The sequence below is a fragment of the Sturnus vulgaris genome, chromosome 1, assembly GCF_052056855.1.
Source record: "Sturnus vulgaris isolate bStuVul1 chromosome 1, bStuVul1.hap1, whole genome shotgun sequence".
Classification (NCBI taxonomy): Eukaryota; Metazoa; Chordata; class Aves; order Passeriformes; family Sturnidae; genus Sturnus; species Sturnus vulgaris.
The window spans coordinates 145,391,607-145,414,872 of NC_142243.1; the positions used below are offsets into that span (position 1 = coordinate 145,391,607).

The 23,266-nt window shown below is 43.9% G+C and overlaps 1 protein-coding gene across 17 annotated transcripts in view; it reads right to left on the bottom strand.

The window, feature by feature from the left end:
* Window positions 1–12,183, bottom strand: part of MTSS1 (MTSS I-BAR domain containing 1) — a 125,823-nt gene extending 113,640 nt beyond the window's left edge. For 4 of the 17 annotated variants that reach the window (XM_088179158.1, XM_014870165.2, XM_088179093.1 and 1 more), the window contains exon 1: window positions 11,524–12,180. In XM_088179158.1, coding sequence (XP_088035284.1) covers window positions 11,524–11,595 — 72 coding nt within the window. In that variant the 5' untranslated portion in view covers window positions 11,596–12,180. Of the gene's footprint in view, window positions 1–11,523 lie in introns of all 17 variants that reach the window. The other 13 variants (XM_088179155.1, XM_088179148.1, XM_088179123.1 and 10 more) reach the window with 8 other exon arrangements.
* Window positions 12,184–23,266: the final 11,083 nt, after the last annotated feature.

Consider the following 23,266-nt stretch of genomic DNA (forward strand, 5'->3'; position numbering starts at 1 on the left):
CAGCTAGAGAGGTAACAGAGAAAGGAACCAGGAGAGCACAGTGCCTTGGTTTTATCTCAAGGGTTATCAAACCAAGAGCTGCATGCCTTCCAGGAAACTACTAACAATGACTAACTGCAAGACTTCAGTGAAATGGAAAAAAAAAAACCACAACTACACAGGCTACAGGAGTTAGAACCTCTCCACCTCAGTAGTGTTGTTCAGCTACGATAAGCCAAAAAGTTGAGTCCCAAACACACAACAGTGTTACAAAGCTCCACGCCTTAGTAACACATCCAAATGCCATACATCTATTTTTGGAACAGAAATTGTAACTTGGTAACTTGGATTGTGCATGTGTCCTCCTACCCCGCCAAAGTAAATTATGCTGGAAACAAAAGATTTCTGTTTATATTTTTACCAGATAACAGAATCACAAGAATTATTATGAATGTCTCATTTCTGTGGCATTCACTACACTACCTCCAAGTAGCAAAGAGACTTTATTGTGCTAAACATTACACAAGGTCACAAACGTTACACACAACGAATGGCAATCAGCAAGTATGGTTTGCACACACAGATTACCGCTTTTCCAGAGTCCTTTAACAGAGAAAACCAGGAAAGAGTGGAGGGGAAAAGGACAGACAAAAAATAGCAGTCTGAAAGAAACAGAAGGAGGGGGGGAAAAAAGAATTTTAAAAAAAAAAAAAAAAAGGAGTTCCAGCTACAGATGTCTCAACACATTGGAAGACACAATGGCTGACAGTCAGTTCTCCTCAGGTAACGTTTGGCACTTGGCACTGGGAGTTCTTCCTCTTTTCTAGAAGAATCAACAGTCAACTGGGTGAAAGAACACTTGGGCAGCCGTAACTGCAAGAGTTACAAAGTGCTACCAAACACTAATACATGCTCTGTACAATCCACTCATTTAACCAAGTCCACGACTAATGGATAGGACTGCCTAGACCCTTAACAAGTCATAAAAGGTCTTGCAACATACAGGTGAGTACAGAATCAGCACCATTTTGCCTGAAGTTCATAACTGCTCTTCTCCATCCAAAAAACTCTGCTTTTGGCTTTGCCTCTTTCTACAATGAAAAACATCAAAAGCCTGTCTCATGAAGATTTCTAAGCTGCATCTAAAGTCTCAAATCTTTCAACACACTGAAACAGGAATTTTGCTGGCAAGAGAGACTTCACTCTTTAGAATGACACAGAGGTGTACACAAAACCTATTCCATTACTCCTTTGGTATTACCCACCTCATTTCAAATACACAGAATCACAGAATCACTTAAATTAGAAGGGACATTTAACGACCATCTAGTCCAAGCTCCCTGCCATGAGCAGGAGTATCTTTTACTAAATCAGGCTGTTCTGAGCCCCGAACTGAACGTGAACACTTCCAATGATAGAGAATCCACAACTTTTCCAGGCGACCTTTTTCACTGTCTCACCACCTTCAGTGTAAAATCCATTTGTGCCCAATCTAAATCTACCCTATCTACTCCCTATTTTTTATAATTGGAATGGTAATTCAATTAGCCAAGTCCCAGTCCTGATTTCAATAGCATCCCATAGCCTGATGCTGTCCATCATTTCTTTTCCAGTGGTGCAGGACAAGAAACAATCAGTTTGGCTTCAGGAGAAAAGTTTCAGATTGCACAACCCATTCAACTGGGTCATAAGACCAGGTAACAGGTCGGACAGCTTCCTTTCACTAGAACTCTCTCAGGAAGACTAACACATTTGTATAGAGGTCTTGCAGAAATACCACCACAAGACAAGGAAAGGGACCACCTGACTTCAAAGTCCCACCTGTCTGTCTAAGCTAAAGGTATTGCCTTGCATAGGGGAAGTTTGAGTTTAGCTCTGTCAGCAAAAGGGACTCTCATCTTGTGCTGGGCCAGGAGTGAAAAGGTATCAAAAGACATGAACTTCATGGGATTTCACAGCAAGAGCCGAACACACACATTACTGAACAGGGAGCAGACAGGTACAGACTCAGGGGCTGAGAGATTATAGTACATGCAGGTAAAAAGTAAAAGCACATCAAAGATCAGAGTAAGATGTCATTTAACCAGTAACTATCCTTCAGGAAAAAAGCAGGGCTAATTAAAATCACAGTCTTGTATCCATACATTTACTTCCATTATTTCTGCTTCTTATTTAGGGAATGGCAGGATTAGAAACTAGTTTCCCTCAGCATGCATAGTATAAACAGGCATGCCAGGCTTTGCCTTTTCAAGGTGATACATTATCACAACTTTGAAAATTATGCAACAAAACACTACTGAAAACACCTCATACGCTATTAAAAAAACCTCTCAACTGGGTATTTCTTCGATGTGTCACAGAACCAGATCTTTAGTATTTTCAAAACTGTTTAGTTTTTAGTTTAAATAGTACATTAGGACAATAAAGAAAACAGATAATGACATGAAAAAAATCAAGACTAAAATCCAGTCAGGAAAGTCCAGAAAAGGGTATTCACACCACTGGGGTAAAAAATCCAAACAACAACAACACCACAGATACCCATTTTTTCTACATTCTCAAACCACCTGAAGAACTCTAAAGAATGCCCAGTTCCCTTAGCAGCAGCTCTGAAATGCAGCACTACTTTGCAAGAACACACATATTTACTAGATCTCACTAATCATTTAAAGGGGGAGGTAGTAAGTCTGATTATTAAGTCTGGTACCATTCTGTTGTCAGAGCTCTGGAGTCTTTAATTTGTATTATAATAACGCCTGCACTGCGTTAGCCCATGCTTAAACATCCCCAGTGGAGGATACCAGCTGCTCTATGGTCGTGACTCCAACCTGTAGTATAGCAAGGACCCATGAAAACTCATCCTGGCTCACAAATCCAACTCTTGAGCCTCCTTCTATGTCAACAGGGACCACATCAAATCTGTGCTGCCCACAGCTCAGTTTCATGGTTTGTAAGATGAAGAAACTCAGCTCCAAAGCAGCCACTTCATGGTTTAAATCCAAGATTGGGTAATTAGCAAACAAAAGTTAGACTCATACTGTGAGAAAATACATCATGCATAAACATACAGTCTCTCCTTCTCTAAACATAGGAAGTTATTCAAAAGACATGGGGGGCGGTGGGAAACAACTAGCCACAGCTTCTAGAGACCTTTTATCCCATGCCACATCAAAAAAAGCTGGACATTAAGTAGTCTTCCAGAGGAAACATTTAGTTCCACATTCTTCACTGCAGGTCTGAACAAGCCTGCAAGTCTGAATAGCAGATTTCTCCTCAGAGACTCATCAATACCGCCTTTCATCCACTCAATCATTAAGTGGCCACTGTACATACTCAGCAGCTATTTTCTAAACCCACAATATTTCAGCTGGATCAAAACGAAGATAATTAAAATATTAGGAGGCAGTCAGTCAAGTTAATACCTACAGAGGACAGCCTCAAGCCAACAGCCCTGTGTTGGTAACGTCACCTACACCACTGGGGTCTCATCACTTCTTCCCAAGCAAGCGGAAAACCTAATTTATGACCATCCACTCCACACAATATCCATCCCACAAGCAGTCATAATCTCCAGGACCCAAACTACTAACAAGCGTTTGAGTTTACCAGAAAATTATCTACTGGGAGAAAGGCAGCAGCCAGGTACCCAAGTTTTTAATGCTTATTGAACTTTGCCTCATGACAGACAGTGAAATTCAAGTACGCTTATTGCAGGCTACTTTCTTTCCATTTTATTCATGAGAAGATAAATAATCCCTTTCAAGCTCCAAATGAGACCTTTGGTTTGCTCATGGGCAATGACTATCCATGTAGTTTGCTCATCGATGGTATTGTCAGGAGACATCACAAATACAGCTTTATTAACAAAAAATTCCAAATTATGCCTTTATACAGAGGGCTTCAGAGATTACAAAGCACACATGTGACTTTTGTGGCAAAAAAAAAAAAGATGTTTATGTGGAAGACAAAATGAGAACAAATGTTAACCTTTCTGTACCATGAACCAAGTGTCTCTAGTTACACACCCATCAGTAGCATTGTAGACACCAACATAAGCCTATTCCTGCAAGAATGGTTTGTTAAAGGATGACTGTAATCCAGCTAGCATCCTAGAATTCAAATCAACTACATAACACTTACAATTGTTGATCAGAAGAGTGAGAAGTACAGAGCTCACACAAAACCCTACAAGACACAAATTCCTCATGATCCATCAGCTTATGGTTGAGATGATTGAGGCTTCTCCACTGAAAACTGAGAGAGGCTCTGTAGTTTCAGCTACAGGAGAGGAGTTCAGGACACTTTGTTGAGAATTTATCAGTCATTTTTAGATGTCATCTCGTCTGCCTGCAAACACCAGGTTATCACAGGGGTGAACAGCAACACGTCTTAATCAGTAAAAACAAAGTAGGGTGTATGTGAATATAGAAACTCATTACACTGGGAGCTTAAACAACATCCCCTCATTAACTCCATGTTGTAGATGCACCCAATTTCTTCTTGTCCTAGGGGGAGGGAGTAGAAGCCACTAAACCTGCAGCCATAGCTTGCTTTTCTGTAAAATGGGAGCCATTCTTTGGAGCCAAGTCACACAGAGAGCACTTTGAAGATGAAAGCTGCCATGGTCTTAGCCACAAAGTTACTAGACATTTTGTCTCCAATCCTTCCAAACATCTTGGCATTCAAGCTATCTCAGCCCAGCAGGAAGAAGTCAATCAATGGCCTTAAAGGTCAGCATAGATCCCAGCAAACAAAGCAGTGCCTAGCACCTTACAATATCAAGGTAGACATAACTTTCAAATTGAAAATATACTCTTGAAGAGGAAAATGCATTTCTATACATGTAGCCTAAAGAGACTACTTTATTCTGAAGAGTAACCTCTTTTTGACACTAACTGAAACTTCTCTGTTCATCTTTGCATGCTCTGAAGCAGACCAAAAAGCTTTTTTAGATATAGTTCCTATTTTGCTCTCTGCATATCTTCAAGACCACACTGTCTCTGCATAGATCTGGAACCTTAAAAATGCTCTTCAGAAGCTGAAAACACATAGACTGCTATGCAGAAGATAGTGTTCAAAGATTCACAAAAATACTCCATCAACTCTTTCAACTTCTGTACTTAAAAAAAATTGCCAAAAACTTGAGCTTTTCAGGTATTTTATAACAAAGATTTAGATTCAGTTCATGCACACTCAGAACTCGGGAAGGAAGCAGCAACCTCCACTGAATATCACCCTCTGTTAGGTATTAACCAGCACTAAGCCTGCAATTACACAGACTTCTTGTTCTCCAACATTTCTTCAGTCAATTGTGTTTCATGCAGCACTGCACAACTCCTTCCACACTTAGAATCTCACAAACTTTACTGTGCAGCTCTTGGCATCCTGCCAGGTCCAAAAGGAGTACTCTTAAGAGATATTAAAAAATCCTTGCTCTGGTATGTCATAGGATAAGCCAGCCCTGTACACACTTACGTAGCAAATGTTCAGCAGTTGTATAAATTGTTAGCACTCACATAAGAGTATCTGGATCAAGAAAGCATGTGTCCCTAAAAAATAAACTAATTGTGACAAAGTATGTTCTCAGCTATACCCTGTTGCTTGAATCCCAGTGTCTAGGCAGGCATGTAGTGGCTCTCTTCCTGCATCATCTTTCAGCCTTTGCTGCATGTCAATCCCTCCCCCTCCAAGATGTTTACAGAAAGATACTGCAGCTGCTTGGAAAAGACAAGAATTTCAGTGTACACAAACCAACTGCCTGAGCAAGCAGGTTGTTAGGAGGCAGAGGGGTAAGAAATCAGAGTAGCCAGCTATGCTTCAAGTGCCTTGGTGGTAAAACCTTTGAGGAACAAAATAAGTGGGAAGAAAAGCTCCAAATTAACTAATTTCAGACTTTTTGTGGAGGGGAAGAAACACCAGTTTGCTAGGTTTGAAACAGATAGTTGTCCTAAAGACTGCTGTGTAAGGGACATGCTAGTGCAACATGGCAGGTGTGTTTCCTCTCCAAGCCTGTCCCTACCTCTCTGCTGCACAGAAAATCACAGAACGTTTTGGGTTGGAAGGGGCCTTACAGATTATCTGCTCTAACCCCCCTGCCATGGGCAGGGACACCTTGCACTATACCAGGATCAGGGTTCCATCCAACCTGCCCTTGAACTCTTCTAGGGAGGGGCAACCACAACTTTTCTGGAAAATCTGTTCTCAACACACAGTAAAAAAATGTCTTACTTATATCTAACCTAACCCTGCCCTCTTTATTGAAGCCATTCTTCCTTGCCCTGTCACTACACGCCCTTGCCCAACTCCCAAGCAGACCCTTTTTGGTACTCAAGGTGCAATAAGGTCTCCCCTGGTTCACACAGTCCCACCTCTCAAACCTGTCCAAGTCCCTCTGGACGGCACTGCTCCCTTCCAGCATGGTGACTGCACCACCCAGCTGGGTGACACCGGCAAACCTGCTGAGGCAACACTCAATCCCACTGTCAATGTCACCAACACAGTTGTTAAACACAGCCGGTTCCAGTACATGACACATTTGTTTTTTCTTACAGTAGTTATCATCCTTAACAGCTGGATTAAAATTAGCCCTTAAAATAATCCAACTGAACATTCCTAATCTCCACAGATATCTCAAGCTTCAAATAAAGCACAACTGAGGAAGAGCTGTTGCACTATGACATGTCCCGGTAAAATAAATTTGCCCAGGTTCTCTGGTACATGTGTGCTACTCCTTGGATGAACATAAACTCTAAGGACTCGCAGCTGTACTTGCTGTAGTAATTGTCTCAGCAGTTCTATTTGTTTCATCATATATTTTTTCCTCTGTTTATATAATTTGTGTGAATATCACAAGGCCATGTCCTTGTAAGCAAAGAGAGCTACTTAACAAACAACTCTCAATCCTTGATGTGGCCACCCCAGTCCCAACTTCTACAAAAGCCAGATTAAAATGCTGGCTCTCACAGACCACTTTCTAAAAGCAGATAAGAGGCTGCAAAAACATAAATATTTCTCATGCCCATATGTTCGTGTCTTTCTCTTCTGCTTCGACGAAGAGCTTTGCATGGCTGAGAGAAAAGGTGCACCACTGCCTAGTCCAGGAGCCCCAGCATCTCCTCTAGAGTAATAAAGTAGAAGCTACTGCCAGATGCAAAAAGTTGATTTTATTAAACTTTCAGCTAAACAAATAAACAAGGCATAAACTTTTCCAAAAGCTCACATATCCGTTGGGAACCTTGTTTCAGGACAATACCTGCACATCCCTCACGTGCAGGGAGATGAGTGAGACTAATTGGTAATATACACCTGGCCCATAAAAATTTAGTAAATCCTCTGACTTGGTAAATGACGTCACAGACAACCTGTCTTCATCCAACTGCTCATTACTCAACTTTCCTCCCATGCCCACCCCACAGGTGTCAGGTGCCGTACATACACAGCGAGCCCCTGCTCTGTCAAAACACATGCTGGCAGAGGAGGCAAGACAAATAAAAGAGAATGCTAAAAGCAAAAGAAACACCATCAAGCAAGTGATGAACTACAAACACAGCCAATTTCAATGTTTTCAGGGGTGTTTTTTTTCTTCAGCATAGCAGAGAACAAGGTGATTAAAAGGAATGTAAAATCAACTCAGAAGCATTAAAGAAAATCCACTCTGCATGAGAAGACAAGTTCTTTTGAAACCCATCCACAACAGGCCCTCTCAAAAATTAACTGCAATGATTTCCTTTGCACTAAAGGAGATATTGAAATTAACAGCACATTGCAGCATCTTATTTCTCAATAGCAAGAAATGAGTTACAAACCATTCAGATCAAATACTCCCTTCCCACAGGGAGCTACAGAAAATTTGCCATGTTCAAAAACAAGTCACACAGCATCTGCACGTAGCACACAGGACTACTCCTCTGAGGGGACATGCACATTTTATTTTTGTTTTTATAAACTCTGATTGCTTTGAAAAAGATCTTGCATAAGGGTGTAACAAATCATAAGTGCCACATGCTCAATGATGTATTGTAGGAAACATCAAGGCTAGGACAACGGATCAAAATAAGGATGGGATGGGCACACATGCCCCCATGATTCTTTAATCAGATCCTGAAATCTCAAAGCACAGAAATCCAATTCTAGAGCACAACGGCCAAGTACAGTTCCCATTGTGGATTTTACACAAACAACCCCGTCAACATGTACACCACCGTATTATTCAGCAAATCAGACTTGTTTGGCATGGAAAAAATGGATTTCCCGTGTCAGGGGACTGAAGTTCCAGATGTTCTGTTCAGCCTGGAGGAGACTGAGGGGCGACTTCACTGCAGTCTACAGCTTCCTCTCAAAGGGAAGTGAAGAGGCAGGCACTGATTTCTTCTCTCTGGAGACCAGTGACAGGACCCAAGGGAATAGCATGAAACTGTGTCAGGAGAGGCTTAGGTAGGACATCAGGAAAAGTTTCTTCACCCAGGGGGTTTGGGTACTGGAACAGGCTCCCCAGCAAAGTGGTCACAGCACCAAACCTGACAGATTTAAAGAAGCATTTGGACAAAGCACTCAGGTACTTGGTGGGATTGTTGGGATGTCCTGTGCAGTGCTAAGAGCTGGATCCTTGTGAGTTCCTTCCAACTCAGAATATTCTGTGACTCTATGATACACCATAATGTGCAGTACAAATGAGATGTATATTAACTGTTCTTACATTTACTTAGTAACATCATTTCTCCAAATCACTTAGCTTTACACTGAATTGTTTTGGAGCAGGTTTCGTTGTGTGTATTAGCCACAAAAATATTTTTGGTAGAGGGTGGAGAGAAATTTGAGGTACATGGAAAAAATATTGTATGACATTCAAGAGACCTCAGCCAGCAAGAGACAATCTTGCTGTCAAAAAATGTGATGTGTTAGTCACACTGACATATATTGTCCATATGAAGTTTCAAATCTAACACGGTAGACGGAGACAAATGGAAACAATCACATTGCTCAGAACTGTAATTCCAGTTTCTGTAACCTTGGTAAGATCAGGCAGAACTCAAAATTAACAGCAGGTACACCTGGGCCAGTTCTGTGTTACTGTGAACAAAGAGAAAAATCAGTCCACATGTACTATATCTTCATCACCTCAGCTGCAGCACCCATCTGCATCCACTGGCAAGACTTCAGAGTAATTTAAGCTGTTGATTAACCCTACCATCTTTATAACAAAGTTTAAGGTAGAGCAATACATATGATAAAAGAAGCTGTGAACCATTTAGTTAAAAAAAAGGCGGATGCTGCATCAAATCCCTCAGCACTGCAGGGCATGTGGGGCCTTGATCACAGCCTGCAATGAGAAATAGGCACAGATAGTGCACTTGGGTATGCGTGGGCAGACCCCTACGCAACATCTCCAAGATTCTGCCAGAAGCCTGCCCACACAGATCTGACTACGTGAAACTGCACTTCAAATGCTAGTTTTCACTTTACTACTAAAGGCATGATTAGTTGAAAGGTTCTGGTTAACTATCAAAAAATAGCTACTTTTCCTTAGAAATCGTTGTGCTCCTTTGTGCACAATTCACAAAGAATCCTAGTGCATCTCATCAGTAGTACAGCATCAGCTGCATCAAATCGAACTACAGGTAAAAATTCTTTGTTCTACTCATGCTAAATAACGAGCAGATTTTTTAACCATAACAACTACCATGCTGCTAAAGATCTGCAGCGATTCCTTCCAAACCTCCCCCTTCAGTAATTGCCAGTTCACAAAACAGGTTCCACTACTATGGAGCATTAAGAAAAAAACATTCACACCTGTGCCCATCTCCATACATTCATGTCAACATGTTTTCTGATGAGCAGCATTCCCATGCAAGTAGCAATTCGTAGAAGAGAAAAAAAAAGAATCCACACAGAGGCCCACTGGCTTAAGAGCAAGAAAAACCAAATGCATCACTTATGAAAATAAGGAAAGAATAAACACACTCGGTGTCCCTCTGTGATGAAACCCAAAACCACACTTCATCTGGAACAGAACATCCCCTGCCTGTTCCCTGCACTGACCACTAAAATGATTCCAAGATTTGTGATCGTTTCCTGCTTTTTGGGGGGTTTCTTTTATTTTAAAGTGCAGTCATTATTAAAAATCCAAGGGGGTTGAGAGCTTGAGGACCACTACTGCCAGGTCTGCAGCATTGTCTTGACAGATATACAGACTCCCCCTCCTCTCTGCAACCTGCCTGCTCTTGACAAGCCACACTTTTAATTAAATGTCTCCTAAGATCTGCTGAGAGGACATTGCATATGAACACTTGCCAAAAAATAACTTCTAGTGCAAACAAAAAAATACACTAGAAGCCATTCATCTCTGCCAGGCTCCCTTTTAGAGCAGACCCTGTCCTCTAATACTACCTGGCAGCTCTTTCTCCCGCAGCCCTCACTGCTCACCAGCCCTGCATGGATTAAAACACCCAGAGAAATCCCGTGCCCTGGCTGGGAAAAGCGCAGCGTGCACGGTTGCCGCCTTTAAATTACGGCAGCTCCCCATTATCTGACACGTCCCTCAACATCTCCCGACAACTGCATCCTTCCCAGCCGGCCCTGGCAGGGAGACAAGCTGCCCTTGTCCAGGGGAACACTGCAGTATTCTGCAGTACGGCCGTGTGCCGGAGGCTGGGCGCCTCCAGCCCTGGGGTTTGGGGGAGACATGACGGGCAGAACACAGCAACGCTTTTACGCTATTTACTTCCACGAGAGAAGGGTGGGAGGCACCCGCTCACCCAAAGAAAGCCCTGCAGAAGTGCCCTTGGCTGCCAAGGATAGAGCGGGAGCGCCTCTCTCAAAAGGACCCTTTGGCAGAGACGGGATCGGCACAGTTAGGTTTCTGGTGGAGAGACCCAGGACCTGAAACCTTTGCATCCATTCACAGAGAGAAGGAAATGCCACCTCCACGAGCTTATACAGACAGAAAATAATACCACATAACCGACTGAGCCGCAATTTTAATTCGAGCACGCATCAACTTTTGAGCATCTCCAGGCAGAGATTTTTTTCCATCGCGCCCATCAGCTTGGCACCGAAATGCTCACACTGCCCTTCCCAGCCCCACCCCACGGCTGACATGCTCCGTGCCCGGCTCCTCCGCACCACGCTCCCGCCCCGCTGCATTCATTCTGCTACCCATCTGACAGCCCACACCAGGGCAGAAAAAAGGAGAATAAAAATATTTGTAAAAGAAAGAGGCAGGCTTGGAAATCGCTGACCCTGGTGCAAGGTAACAGCTTGCATGTTTGAGCAGGACAAATAGAGAAAAGAGGGAAGGAGGAGGGAGGGAGAGGTGGTGTCATGCAACCAACGGGCAAGCCCCAAAGCTTGGGTGTGATGCCAGGGAGCCGCTGTGCCAGGCCGGTGCCGCCGGACCCAGCCCCGGGCAGCGTCCCCCCAGCGCCGGGGGCGGTCGCGCCGCCACCAACCCCCGATGCGGCTGCACCGCCCGGGGCGAAGTTTCGCCGGACCAGGTGGGAAGACGCTTCCCTTCCCCTGTGATCCCCACACCCCTCAGCCTCTTACCTTCATGTCGCTTATGATGGTCTGGAAGAGCCCTCCGAGCGCACTACATTCCTTCTCTATCACAGCCTCCATTTTCCTGGCTCGATCTCACAGGAGGAGCAGGATTTCACCGCTACCGCTGCAACTGCACTGCTCAGCTGAAGGAAAATCAGACACCCCGGGCTCCCACCTCACCCAAAAATAAAAAAAAAAACGGAGGGGGGAAAGGGGCAAAGAAGCTGATGTAGGCAACGAGACGGGGAAAAAAACCAAACACTCCCCAACACACCTGAACCCCTGTCTGCCTGCACCTCTACACCGGGATAAAATCCAGCGCTACTGGCGCCTCTCTCCTACACGCACCTCCCCGGCACCCGGGCACTCGGCGCCGAGCGGGCACTACGAGCCCATGCGTGAGCAGCCAGAGGCCCCATCTCTGCGCATCGCGGCCCCGGCCCCCCGCGCCTCCCGGCACGGCAGCGCTCAGGGCAGCGGGCGCCCGCGGCGCTGGGCAAAGCGCACCCCGAAAAAACAAGGGGGGAAAAGACGGGTCTCTGCAAAAGGGATCGAGCGTCAAGCCGGTCCTCGTGGAGCAGTCTGCACGGGGTCTCTGGCAACCCCAGCGCACCAGACTACAACCAAAGCACCCGACCCGCTGCCCTCCCTCTCCTGGAACAGCCCGCTCCGCCCGCCCGTGCCGCTCCCGCGGCGGCAGCGCCCGCCTCCGCCCGGCCCCGCGCCGACCGCCCCGCCCGCCCCGCCGCGTCACCAGCGCGGCCGCCGATTGGCCCCGCGCGGCCGGAGGGCCGGGGGCCGCGGGTTCGCGCCCCGCTGCCGACGGGGCGGCCCCGAGGACTCCGCTCGTCCCGGTCCCGGCTCCGGCCCCGTTCTTCAGGGCAAAAGCTGACTTGCATGTTTCGTATTCGGCGAAGAAACTGTTTTACTTAGGTGACATTCGCCTAAATGGCCGAAGTTCTGCTGTTTCTGGTGACAAGGTCTGCCTGAACCCCCGATACCGAGCTGAGAGCCCTCAGCAAAGCTGCAGCCCGGGGAGTGCAGCCGGCAGCAGCTGTGAGGCTGCTCATTCATCCTCTCCCACAAATGCCAGACGATAGGCAAGACTGTGAGAGTGGGTTGTATAAAACGTGGGGGTTTCAAGTAATTCAGTTTGCACATTAACTCTGCCAAATTTTTACGAAACATCGTGGTCGAAATCCTGTGTTTCCGCACGCAGGCGGGCGGGGCTGACAGCAGCACATGTGTGACACCGGCCCGTGTGTGACACCGGCACAAGGCAGCACACACCGAACATACCGAGGGTCCCAGACCCCCGCATTGGTGCGAGTGGAGCACTGCCCTCATGGTTTGGGGTGCAAGCTCCAAAGGTCCAGCTGCCGCTCACCCCAGGGAAGTCGCACACCGAGGGAGATGGGCTGTGTTGCTACGTGTTTTAGTAAGAAATTGCTGTAGGACCAGGAACATGGATGTACGGAAGAATAAGACCTTGAAAGAGGTGCAAGGGGTCTGTCTTTCTGTTCATACACACAGTGGTGCATGAACAACCGTGGCTGAGACAGAAATTTAAGAATTCGAGTTACTAAAATTTATCCTACCAACTCTGCCCAAGAAGAGGCAGTGTCTATGCCAGTGCATTTTGCTTCGTTTCAGCAGTACTTAGGTAGCTGCACATGAGGGATTGCATCCTCTGTGTTAATTCATCTCCGAGGGAAAAGGTTGGACAGGTGCCCTGTCTCCAGCAGGGCCATGGCAGCACAGGCTGCAGCAGCAATTTCCCCCTGCTTTGACCTGCATGGGTCTGAGCAGGCGATTCATTTGGAGCTCTGCATGACCCTCACTCCCAAAGACGAGCCCAGCAAATGTCCCCAGCAGCCGTGACAATGACACCTGCTCATCTCAGCTGAGCTCCGGGTGCTGTCACATAACCAGCATGACAGCGTTCCTGTGGGACAGTCACAGCCAGCAATCTGGCAGGGAAAGTTGGTGGCCTACTTCGCTTTCTTCAGCCACCCCATTTCTGGGATGGTCCTGTTTTAGTGCAAACAGTGGCTTGGCTAACCTCATTTCTGGAAAGGTTTCAGAGTGCAACGATGCGCAGGGGAGAGGAGGGTGAAAAATCTCCTGTGTAAGTAAAGCTGTTGTTTAAGCACTGCATTGATGCTTTAGTAAATAAATCAGGGCTGCCTGCTTAGTGGCATGCAACAAGTCTTCATACAGTGATGAAAGAATATGCAGGCATAAACAGAAAAATGAATTAATAATTTTAAATCTCAATCAGTTATAACAAGTAAGTTAGGTGAACAATATAAGATAATGGGTTTTACCTTGCAAATAAGAAAGTGCACCTCACTGGTTATGATGAGTAACTTTTTAAACCACTGTAACTCAAGTGTACCTGGTCACAACCTAGAGAGACCTAATCAAAACTGTTCAGGTGGAAAATATTTTCTGCCAGAAGGTGCTAGGGCATGAAAAATGGAAACATGATGGTTTCAACAAACTTTTATATTCATAGGACAAAAATCAAAATGCAAACAGAAAGGTGTTTGTTCTTTCCAGCATTTTCTTTTTAAAATCTATTTTGTTAAATTTTCTTTGTATATATCACTTAGAACAAAGATTGTGTTCCTTTTATATTTAAAATTTTTATTTGTTTGTAGCCTAACATAGCTAAAAATAAAGAAAGGGCATATGGCCTGAAGGCATCAAAATAGTCTTGATAACTGATTTTTGTTTTCTTTTGCATTTTATTTTGCATTTTAGACTTTTAATTTTATTCTGCCTTTTACTGACCTCTAAGGATAGAATTTTCTGGGGGGTGATAATTCAGCTTCAACCAGCTGTAGAGTGAGAGTGAACATTTTTCTTTAAAGACTAGAGTCCAAATGCTTGTTTAAAGTGCGAGTAAGAAGTAGTTTGGTGATGTTGCAGTAATGTCGGGTTACCATCTGCCACATTATTTCTGGGATCTGCTTGATTGATTCGTAGCAAATCACTTCCTGCAAGCATTATTTGCAAAACTTTATTATGGGCAAAGGCTATTTCTGTGTTTGTGAGCCATCGTTACTGGGGAGCATTTCATTACCAAGTGATGACATTCTGTAAAATATCCTGGTGCATGGACAAATGCCAGCACCACTTCTTGACAATGGGTTGGCTGAGTGCATCTTGCTCAGCAGCCCCCAACAGATGTCAACCCTAAATTTGTCAATGGTGCAAGAGTAGCCCATGTTCTGACATCCTTCAACACGTTGAGTGCTCTGCTGACAAAAATTCCACTGCAACCCCAGGAAAATGTAAGTGGGCAGGTTGAGCAATGACATGGTCACTTTTCCTGGATGGTTCCTGCTGCTCCTCCCATTCTGAGCTCCAAGGCACAAAGTACAGCTGGAGTGAAGCCGTATGCAAATGCATGAGGGTCAAGAGTCCACAGTGTGTTCCCAAGTGTTCCAGCAGACTTACCTTATGACCAGAATGTATCTATTCACATTCCTGTTCCTTGCTTTCTCCTTCTGTAAAATGAAAATCCCAATTTTGAAAAGCATTCCTACTGTTTATGCACCAAGCACAAGTGTGAAATGTCATTGCAATCAGAACAAATACATGCTCTGTCAATGTGCCATAAAAGGTTTAACTGTGGTACTTATTTAGGTCCTGATCTTATGAGGATTTAAACCCACTTATGAATGAGAGTAGCCCTGTGGAAGACTAGATTACACATGCACTTAAGTGTTATCAGATTGAAGTCGTAGAACAATAATCACAAAAGGTACTTAATCACCTTTAAATTACAGTGTTCCTAATTTAGCTAATGTTATTCCCCAAGGAAAAATTGCTTCATCTAGCTTACAATCAAGAAAGAATCAAGGGCTGTTCCTTCAAGTGGTTGACAGTTCAAAAAGAGATACTATTTTAAAAGAATAGGTTGCTAAAGGCTGAACTATTTAATTGAATTATCTCTTTAAGAAATGGATGCAAATTAATATTATAATACTCCATTATATTGCCTCAGAATCTTTCATCCTTGAACCTTCATAAAATATATCAATAAACTTGCGAAGCAAATGTATGCTTTATTTTTTTTCTGAAACCAGTGTATTTTGTCCTCATTTGAGGCTTTCTAATAATGATTTATATTTTGAAGGATGATGGTGTTTTGCTATTTATAGATTAAGGAAAAAAAGCCCAAGAGCTTCCAAGAAATGGAGTCTCTCACATCCCTCCAGTCCTCAAGGTGCTCACAGGGTACAATCCTGCTCTGTCCATGGAAGAAGATGAGCTCACTTTGCAGCACCTAATTGGATGGAGAGGTAGGATAGCAGGCAACACAGCCAGAAAGATGACAAAAGGAATTGATGAAAAACGGAGCAAACCAAACAGAATCCATTTCGCACAGCTGTCCCAACAGCATTATAAATATTATATGATTCACTGGCCGTACATAGGAGTGAAGGATAATTCCCTTTTTTTCATGTTTTTACAGTCTGCGGTTTCAGAACAGAAGAAATAACAATGCTGTGGTTTCCCAGCCTTATCCAGGTTATTTTATGTCATGCATTGGTTTTAAATTACCAAGTAGCATTGCTGTAGCAGGGGTACCTCTGCAATTGTTTCTGCTTTCTATGTGCTGGCAAAATAACAGCTGTTACTGCTTTACCAGGATTGATTTCCATAGAACAGCTCCATCTAAAGCCTACCTACAGGCAACAACTCTGCAGCAAAATATCAATGTGGCTCATTTTCGGCTTTTCTCAGAAGAGGGAAAAAAAAGCATTTTCAGCAAAGTTCAACACGGGATGCCATTTATTCAGGGCACATAGAGGACAAGATGCCTTTTTTTTAAGGGACTAAACTTGTCTTCCATTTCCCCTTACCAAGAAACAGGGAAAAAAGTCCTGCCCCCAGGTATCTCCATGCCTGGCACAAAATCTGAAAATTGGCGTTTGTGTATTATATCAAGGGCTTTACAGAGAGGCCACAGTTTGCAGTATTGGGAAGGTGGGATGTACTTGCTCACATGTGTCATCTGAAGCTGGTAGATTCAGAAAAGGGGTTCAGGTCTATTGCCTCCTTCCAAGCAATGGTCCTGTCATTGCTTTTGGGTCTGCTCCATGATCAACCTCAGTAAAAGGCCAAGGGGGTCCTGTGGCCAAGATTTTGTGGGCGCTTCCATCCTGTGCAAGTCTGCAGTAGCACCGACAGTGCATTCCCACAGTCACCTCCCATCCATGGCCTCCTTTCTGCACCATCCCCTGCCACCAGCACCAGCCCAGGCACCCATGGGATGGGTCACACAGGGACCTGATTTGGCTGAAAACTAAGCCCACAAGGAAAGATCATTTTGGCCCAGAGGAGGACTCTGCCTCTTTGTGTTTCACAAAGAAGGGGCAGCCTGTATAACCCTTGCCATGCTCATTCCCCAGTGGATACCTTCTTGTTTCTCATCTGCAGCTAACACAGGTTTAGAAACTGAACTGTTGATCTGAACCCTTGTTCAGACTGGCTTCATTACCTTATATCAGGTTGGCATGGACACATTCATTCCACAATACCAGGCCTCCCTTTTACATTTTAAAGCTGTTAATCTGATACATCTTAAAGCCATGCCCTAAATTAATTTGCATACAATTTCCTGAGTGCACCTGTGTAGTCAAGCAGTAAGTTTAGAAAAAAATAAAAATCAGCTTATACTTACAGTTACACACATGCTTAAATGCTCTGAAGAAATAAAGCCAATAATAGATGTCACTTTTTCAAATATCTCATGTCCTCATCTTCAGAGCAACATCAACTTTGACTTCAGTATAATTACACATATGTATCAAAGTTACCTGTTGGACTCTATCACCAGCACATATATTAATCCAAGCCTTTGTTGGCCTTTTCTCCTTTTAGATGTTATATTAATGAATCTGAGCTCTTCTGTACTTCCCATCGAGCAAGAATTGTTAGTAAATCACTACTCCTGAAATCTCCGAGATCTGTATTTATTGGTATGCACAGAACTCAGTATGTTGAACCACCTCAGGACATGGTCATGTGAAACATAATGCAACACTTTCTCCTACAAAAGAAAATATTATTTTTGCCAGTTCATAAATCCAGCTTTTAAAACAAGTACTACATTCACAAAGAAATGGCTTAGAAAAAAAAATTATTTCAATGGGCAGACTCCCAACTCTGTGTAACTGAAGAATAGTCAGGCTTTTTTCCTCCTATCTCTGTAGTTCTGTTTAATTTTTGAAATTTTGAGGAAAAGAGCACTAATCCTCTTTTCCAGACCTAGACACCTGGGATGTGAGTAAGGAGAAATTGTTAGGCAGAGGACTCTGCAGTGGAAGTTAAAGTTCTACTGCAAACTCTGTGGCCAGAAAGCATTTTGGGGACATCAGATTATGCCGGCAAGCTTGCTACTATACACTTTCTTAAAAGAAAAAAAAACCCAGAGGGATTAGAAACAAGAGGAGTCCTTCCAATGAATCAAAGAAGATGGACAAAAAGAAAAATTTAGTCTACTGATCCAGATAATTCAGGCAGACTAGCACATACAGGAATTTGGGACTAAAACCAATGAGAGCTGACATGAGGACATACTGCAGGGAAGGACAAGCACAGCCATGAATGGTGCCATTGTGTGACTATTTTAATTAATTTTTGTAATGAAGCCAAAGCTCTAATTTACTACATCCCAAAAGTAAATAGAAAAGGTTATGACCTTAATTGCAGAGGTGGGGAAGGAAAGCCTAATTGTTAAGTAGTGGGTTATCACTCGTTACTGCAATTGGATAGCTAGAGTTGGTGTGTGTTACTATGAATAGTGCAGATTCAACAGTCAAAATAGTGGATAATCACAGCTTCATTCCCTCTTCCCTTCATCTTCTATCCAAGCCTTTGATTAGCAGCATTTTGTACCAGTTTTACCACGTGGATTGCAATACTCCTGACTCCACAAGACTCTGAGTTAACATGTCTGGGAACATAATAGCCTTTATTTTCTTAGTAAGCAGAAGTGTGAAGCCTCAGCAGGATGCAGAGATTACAGGAGGTCCTTCCTGCCTTCTTATTTTCTGCTAACCCCTCATGGGTATATACCTATGCAGGAGCTAGTGATGGACGGTTTTTCAGTGTAACATATCTACAATGTGAAAAAAGTACAAAAGTCACATCTCTGTAATCATGGCTACCAAATAAATACAATTAAATGTGCATTATATGCTGTTCAGAACATGTCTCTGTATCACTCAGACTGTGAACAACCATCCCTGCACTTAATTTATGAGGTCATCTCCATGGACCAAGGCAAAAATGCATGGACAGGTCTGAGACTGGTGTGAATCTTTATGCCTTGTCAAATGCTGTACCTCTATGTGTCTACATAAAAAGAGTGCAATACTATTTACTCATTAAATTCAGTGCTTTCTGCTCCAGATTTTTTTGTCTTTTGCCATATATTGTCAGTTTGAAGAGGGAATTATCCAGCATCAGAACATAAAGGATTTAAGCAGAAATGTTCATAATAAAAAATGCTGTTCTAGCTATGTTCTATGTTCTATGCTGTTCATAGCATAGTTCTGCTATGGCAGAAACATAGGAGTGATCTGCATCAGGCTGACTAGTTCAGACAAAGCATACTAGTATTAGGGTAAGTATTATTAGATAAACACCTATAATGTGGCAGCTGTCATCCAAAATTCCAGTAGTAAATAGCTGCTTCCTTGAAATCCTTGTGTTAATACCCACCCTCCTTTCAAGCATATGCAGAAGCAGCTGCCTTTATTCTAGCAACACAAACATTTTTCTGGCCTTGACCTATACTCAATATTACTGCTGAAAATCAGGCACTTCTTCTGTATTGTGTCTTTAAACATTGAGTGGCAAGGCAGGTTATAGTTAGTTGGTTGGCATCACATTTTACCAGTTTAGGACCTGAGCACAAAACTTGATGTATTCTGCCAGGAATCAAGATCATCAGAAAAATTCTCCTGGTGTTTTCAACATCTGAGAAAAAACCTCCTGAATGACTTTCTAAACTTTGGTTAGTACAGGGAAATAACAGTTCTTCCCTTTTCTGTGGCTGTCAAATCAAGAGTGGACTACCTTTTTTTGAAGGATATGTTTTAACAAAACACAAATCTGCACAAATCCTGCTGGCCTGTGCTACCCGACAGGATGATCTAACAGTGCCATTTAACTTTGAAGGCTGTGGCTGTGTGAATCAACCTCTAACGAAGGGTTTAGCACAAATCTTGAGAGACAGCTGCCACTCTTACTGAGTGATCAGGGATGATATATAAGGAAAGCACTGATCCTTTCATTCTCCTGTCCCAGTGGGTTGAGGCATAGAAGCAGAAAGGAGAAAGATCCCGTGCTACATGATCTGTGTATGCCCAGTGGGCAGTGTGCTGGTCTCCAAAGCTGTATCTCTTCTGAGGGCACTACGGCTGTCAGCAAAAGTGATGTCTCTCATTAGGCCAAGCAAGATATTTGGCAAAAGTAGCCAAATGTTTGAATGCATGAATGAGCTTTTCCTAAAACCTGCCTGAAACACAAAGATCTTCAAAGCTAAGTGAGGACATTTAAAATACGAAAAATTGCCTCCAGGCAACCTTTGACATTGCTTTCATGAGTGAAAAAGCAAAATGTTGTTTCTTAGAGAAGAGCTTCCACATCAGGTTTAGTTTTAGAGCGGAAAATACCCTCCCTGTATATCTGGATACTTGGTTGACATCCACATCTTTTGGCCTTTTGTAGCCGAATCCCATGGCAACGCTGATTTCCCAGCCTGTGCTCTGCTGAGCAGGGATGGTGAGCGGAGCCGACGGGCGTTAGTTCCAGCTGACGGGGGCTGCAGCATGGGGTTCCCTCCTGCAAATGCTCTTGAAAGGGGGAGCAGATTTTACATCCCTTCAGTTACAAAAGGAGCCCTTGGCTCTACTGCCAAGGTTGGCCTTCGGCTCTGTAGATCTCGGTCATCTGCAAAGAATTGCTGCACGCTGACCCAGATACTCCATCAGCTCTGCTCTGCACTGGCTCAGTGACAGGGCTGCCATTTCCCTGGTCTCTGTTTTGCCCTATATCCTGCCTCAGAGATTAAATTTGAAAAAAAATAAAAGGGAGGGGGGACAAATTAACGTTAGTCAGAATACCATTTTCCTCCAATAATTTTTCTGCAACACAGAGTTTCCCAGGGAAATCTGTTGCCTTAATTTTCCCCTTCTGTTCGCCTTCCCTGACATCTCATTATGCTGCTTTAACTCAGAAATCCTGACACATTTCTAACATATACTGTCCTTAAGAGAAGATAAATGTGCCATCTCCATGTGTGCCATAGTATGTCAACAGAGAGTAGGGAGAGCAATTTATGAGCTAAAGAGGGGAGCCTGGAGCTGCTGGGCCCCTGACAGCAGCCACCTGAGATGTTCACGTTGCACTCCAGGGGTGTATTGTTAGCAGGGCACTCAGTCCAGCATGTGAGGATGCACCTTGAGTCCTATGTCCCATTCTGGGCTCCTCACTTCAAGACACTGAGGTGCTGGACTGAGTCCAGAGAAGGGCAACAGAGCTGGTGGGGGGTCTGGAGAGCAAGTCACACCAGGAGCAACTGAGGGAGCTGGGAGTGTTTAGCCTGGAGAAAAGGAGGTTCAGGGGAGGCCTTTTTGCTACAACTACCTGTAAGGAGTTGCCAGGTGGAAGTAGGGCTCTTCTCCCAGTCAATGAATGACAGGATAAGAGGACATTGTCTCAAGCTGTGCCAGGGGAGATTCAGGTTGGACAGCAGAAAGAACTTCATGGAAAGGGTTGTTAAGTATTGGAATGAGCTGCCAAGGGAAGTGGTGGAGGCACCATTGCTAGATGTGTTCAAGAAATGACTGGATGTGGCACTTATGGTTTATTTGACAAGGTAGTGATTGGTCCAAGGTTGGACTTGATGACCTTGGAGGTCTTTTCCAACCTTAAAGCTTCTGACATTTTAAGAAGTACAGTGGATAATATGAAAGTGTTTTTATAGCTGGTAGTCTCTACTGAAGAGGAAGTGAAAAAAGCCAAAAAGCAAACCTTTACTTGCCTCTGAAATTTCACTGGGATCAAATTACATTGTCAAATCTATTTTTTTCTCTAAAAAAAATTGACAGGTATAAAGATATATCTGGGAACACCACTAAAGTGAATGTTCGTCTTTGTAGTCCTCCTGTAGAAGACGACAGGGCAACACCAGCAGAAGATCCCAGAAGGCAAATTTCCTGCTTCTCGTTTGCTTTGTGTGACAGCACAAGACCTTGAGAAGGCATTGTAGCAGGCTGAAGCAGTGTTGTACTCCCTTGGCACCTTGGAGAAGAGCTGCTGGGACCTGGAGACTCCTTGGTCCTTACTGACTGCTGTGAGTAAAATTCCTGCACTCCTTTCTGCTCTGAACCATGTGGGGCCACAGGCTCAGTTCCCTGCTCCTCCACACCACTTCTGTGTGTCCTGAAATGGATCATTCAGACCAGAGTGCTCAAACTCCATCCCTTGGTTTCCTGTCTTCACTAGAATGCTGCTGCAGCCTCAGAGATGCCAGCTGCCCCTGTGTGCTGCACCAGAGCTGTGCTGGTGTCTGTCCAATGGGATGGGCAATGTGGTTTTGGTTTCATGTTTGGTGGCATGAAGTGATGGACTGATTGTTCAGCTACATACTGACAGGTTTTCTTGCAGACAAGATTGTTCAGGTAAGTGGGAAGAAAGTACTGCAAGGCAGAGCAATAAACATTGTAATCCACTCAGCAGGATTTGCAGGACAAAGTGAATAATGCAGAAGCCAGGGGAAACAATGTGGCCTTATTCCAAGATATATAAAAATACAACTTTGGAGCCTGACAGTTTCTTAGAATTTAAAAAACACAATGCTATAAAGATGAGCATCTCGAGAGAAGTGAGGGATTCCCTGACTTCAGGAGATTTCTTTTCCTAAAGAAGCCAAAAGGAGATGAGTTCTGAGAACCCTAGCCTATGATCTTTGTCTGCTGCTTTTCTTCTTGAGATAATAAAAATAGCAGTGTTTCCTGAAGTGCTCTTGCCAATAGAGGGGCTGTGACAAGGACTAGTTTGGGGAAATGTCAGTCTCATTTTTACCTCAAGCCAGTTCTTTTTCTTCCCTCACTAACCTCTGATTAACCTCTGATCTTTCTTCTACATCCACAGTCTTGCATCCTCAAATGCAGAGTGAAGTCAGAGTAACAGAGCTGGGTGGCAAGAGAGAAGCTGTGTGGGACAACAGGATTTGGTTCTGAGACTAGATCCCCAAGGAACAAGTGCTTACAGGATGTTTTCTCACTCCCTGAAGACTTCAGAGCACTTGTGTGGTTAGGGACAGAGGCTGGAGTTCATCAAAGGAAGACTGACAGCCTTGAAAGCCAGAGCCCAGCTGACTTTTGTGGAGATTGCCAGGTGACAGCACAACAACCTAAAAGTTTGGTGCTCCACTACTCTGGGGAAAGGCTTCATGTTGCTCAGTGCCACACAACTTTATTTCAGCTGAGCAGAACCAAACTGAGATGAAGCTTGCCCCAGGACAAAACAAGTTGAATCTTTTGTTTCCGTCTTTCCCCCAAAAGGCTCCTGACCTGGGAATTGACTTGCCTTCCCCACCTCTCAGTGCACATTGCAAGGCCCATCTTCCCCAGGCTGCAAAGACAGGCAGTGTGATGTGATCAGAGATGTAGGTCTGGAGGCTGTTTAAGCAGATATATATGATTTGATATAGACTATA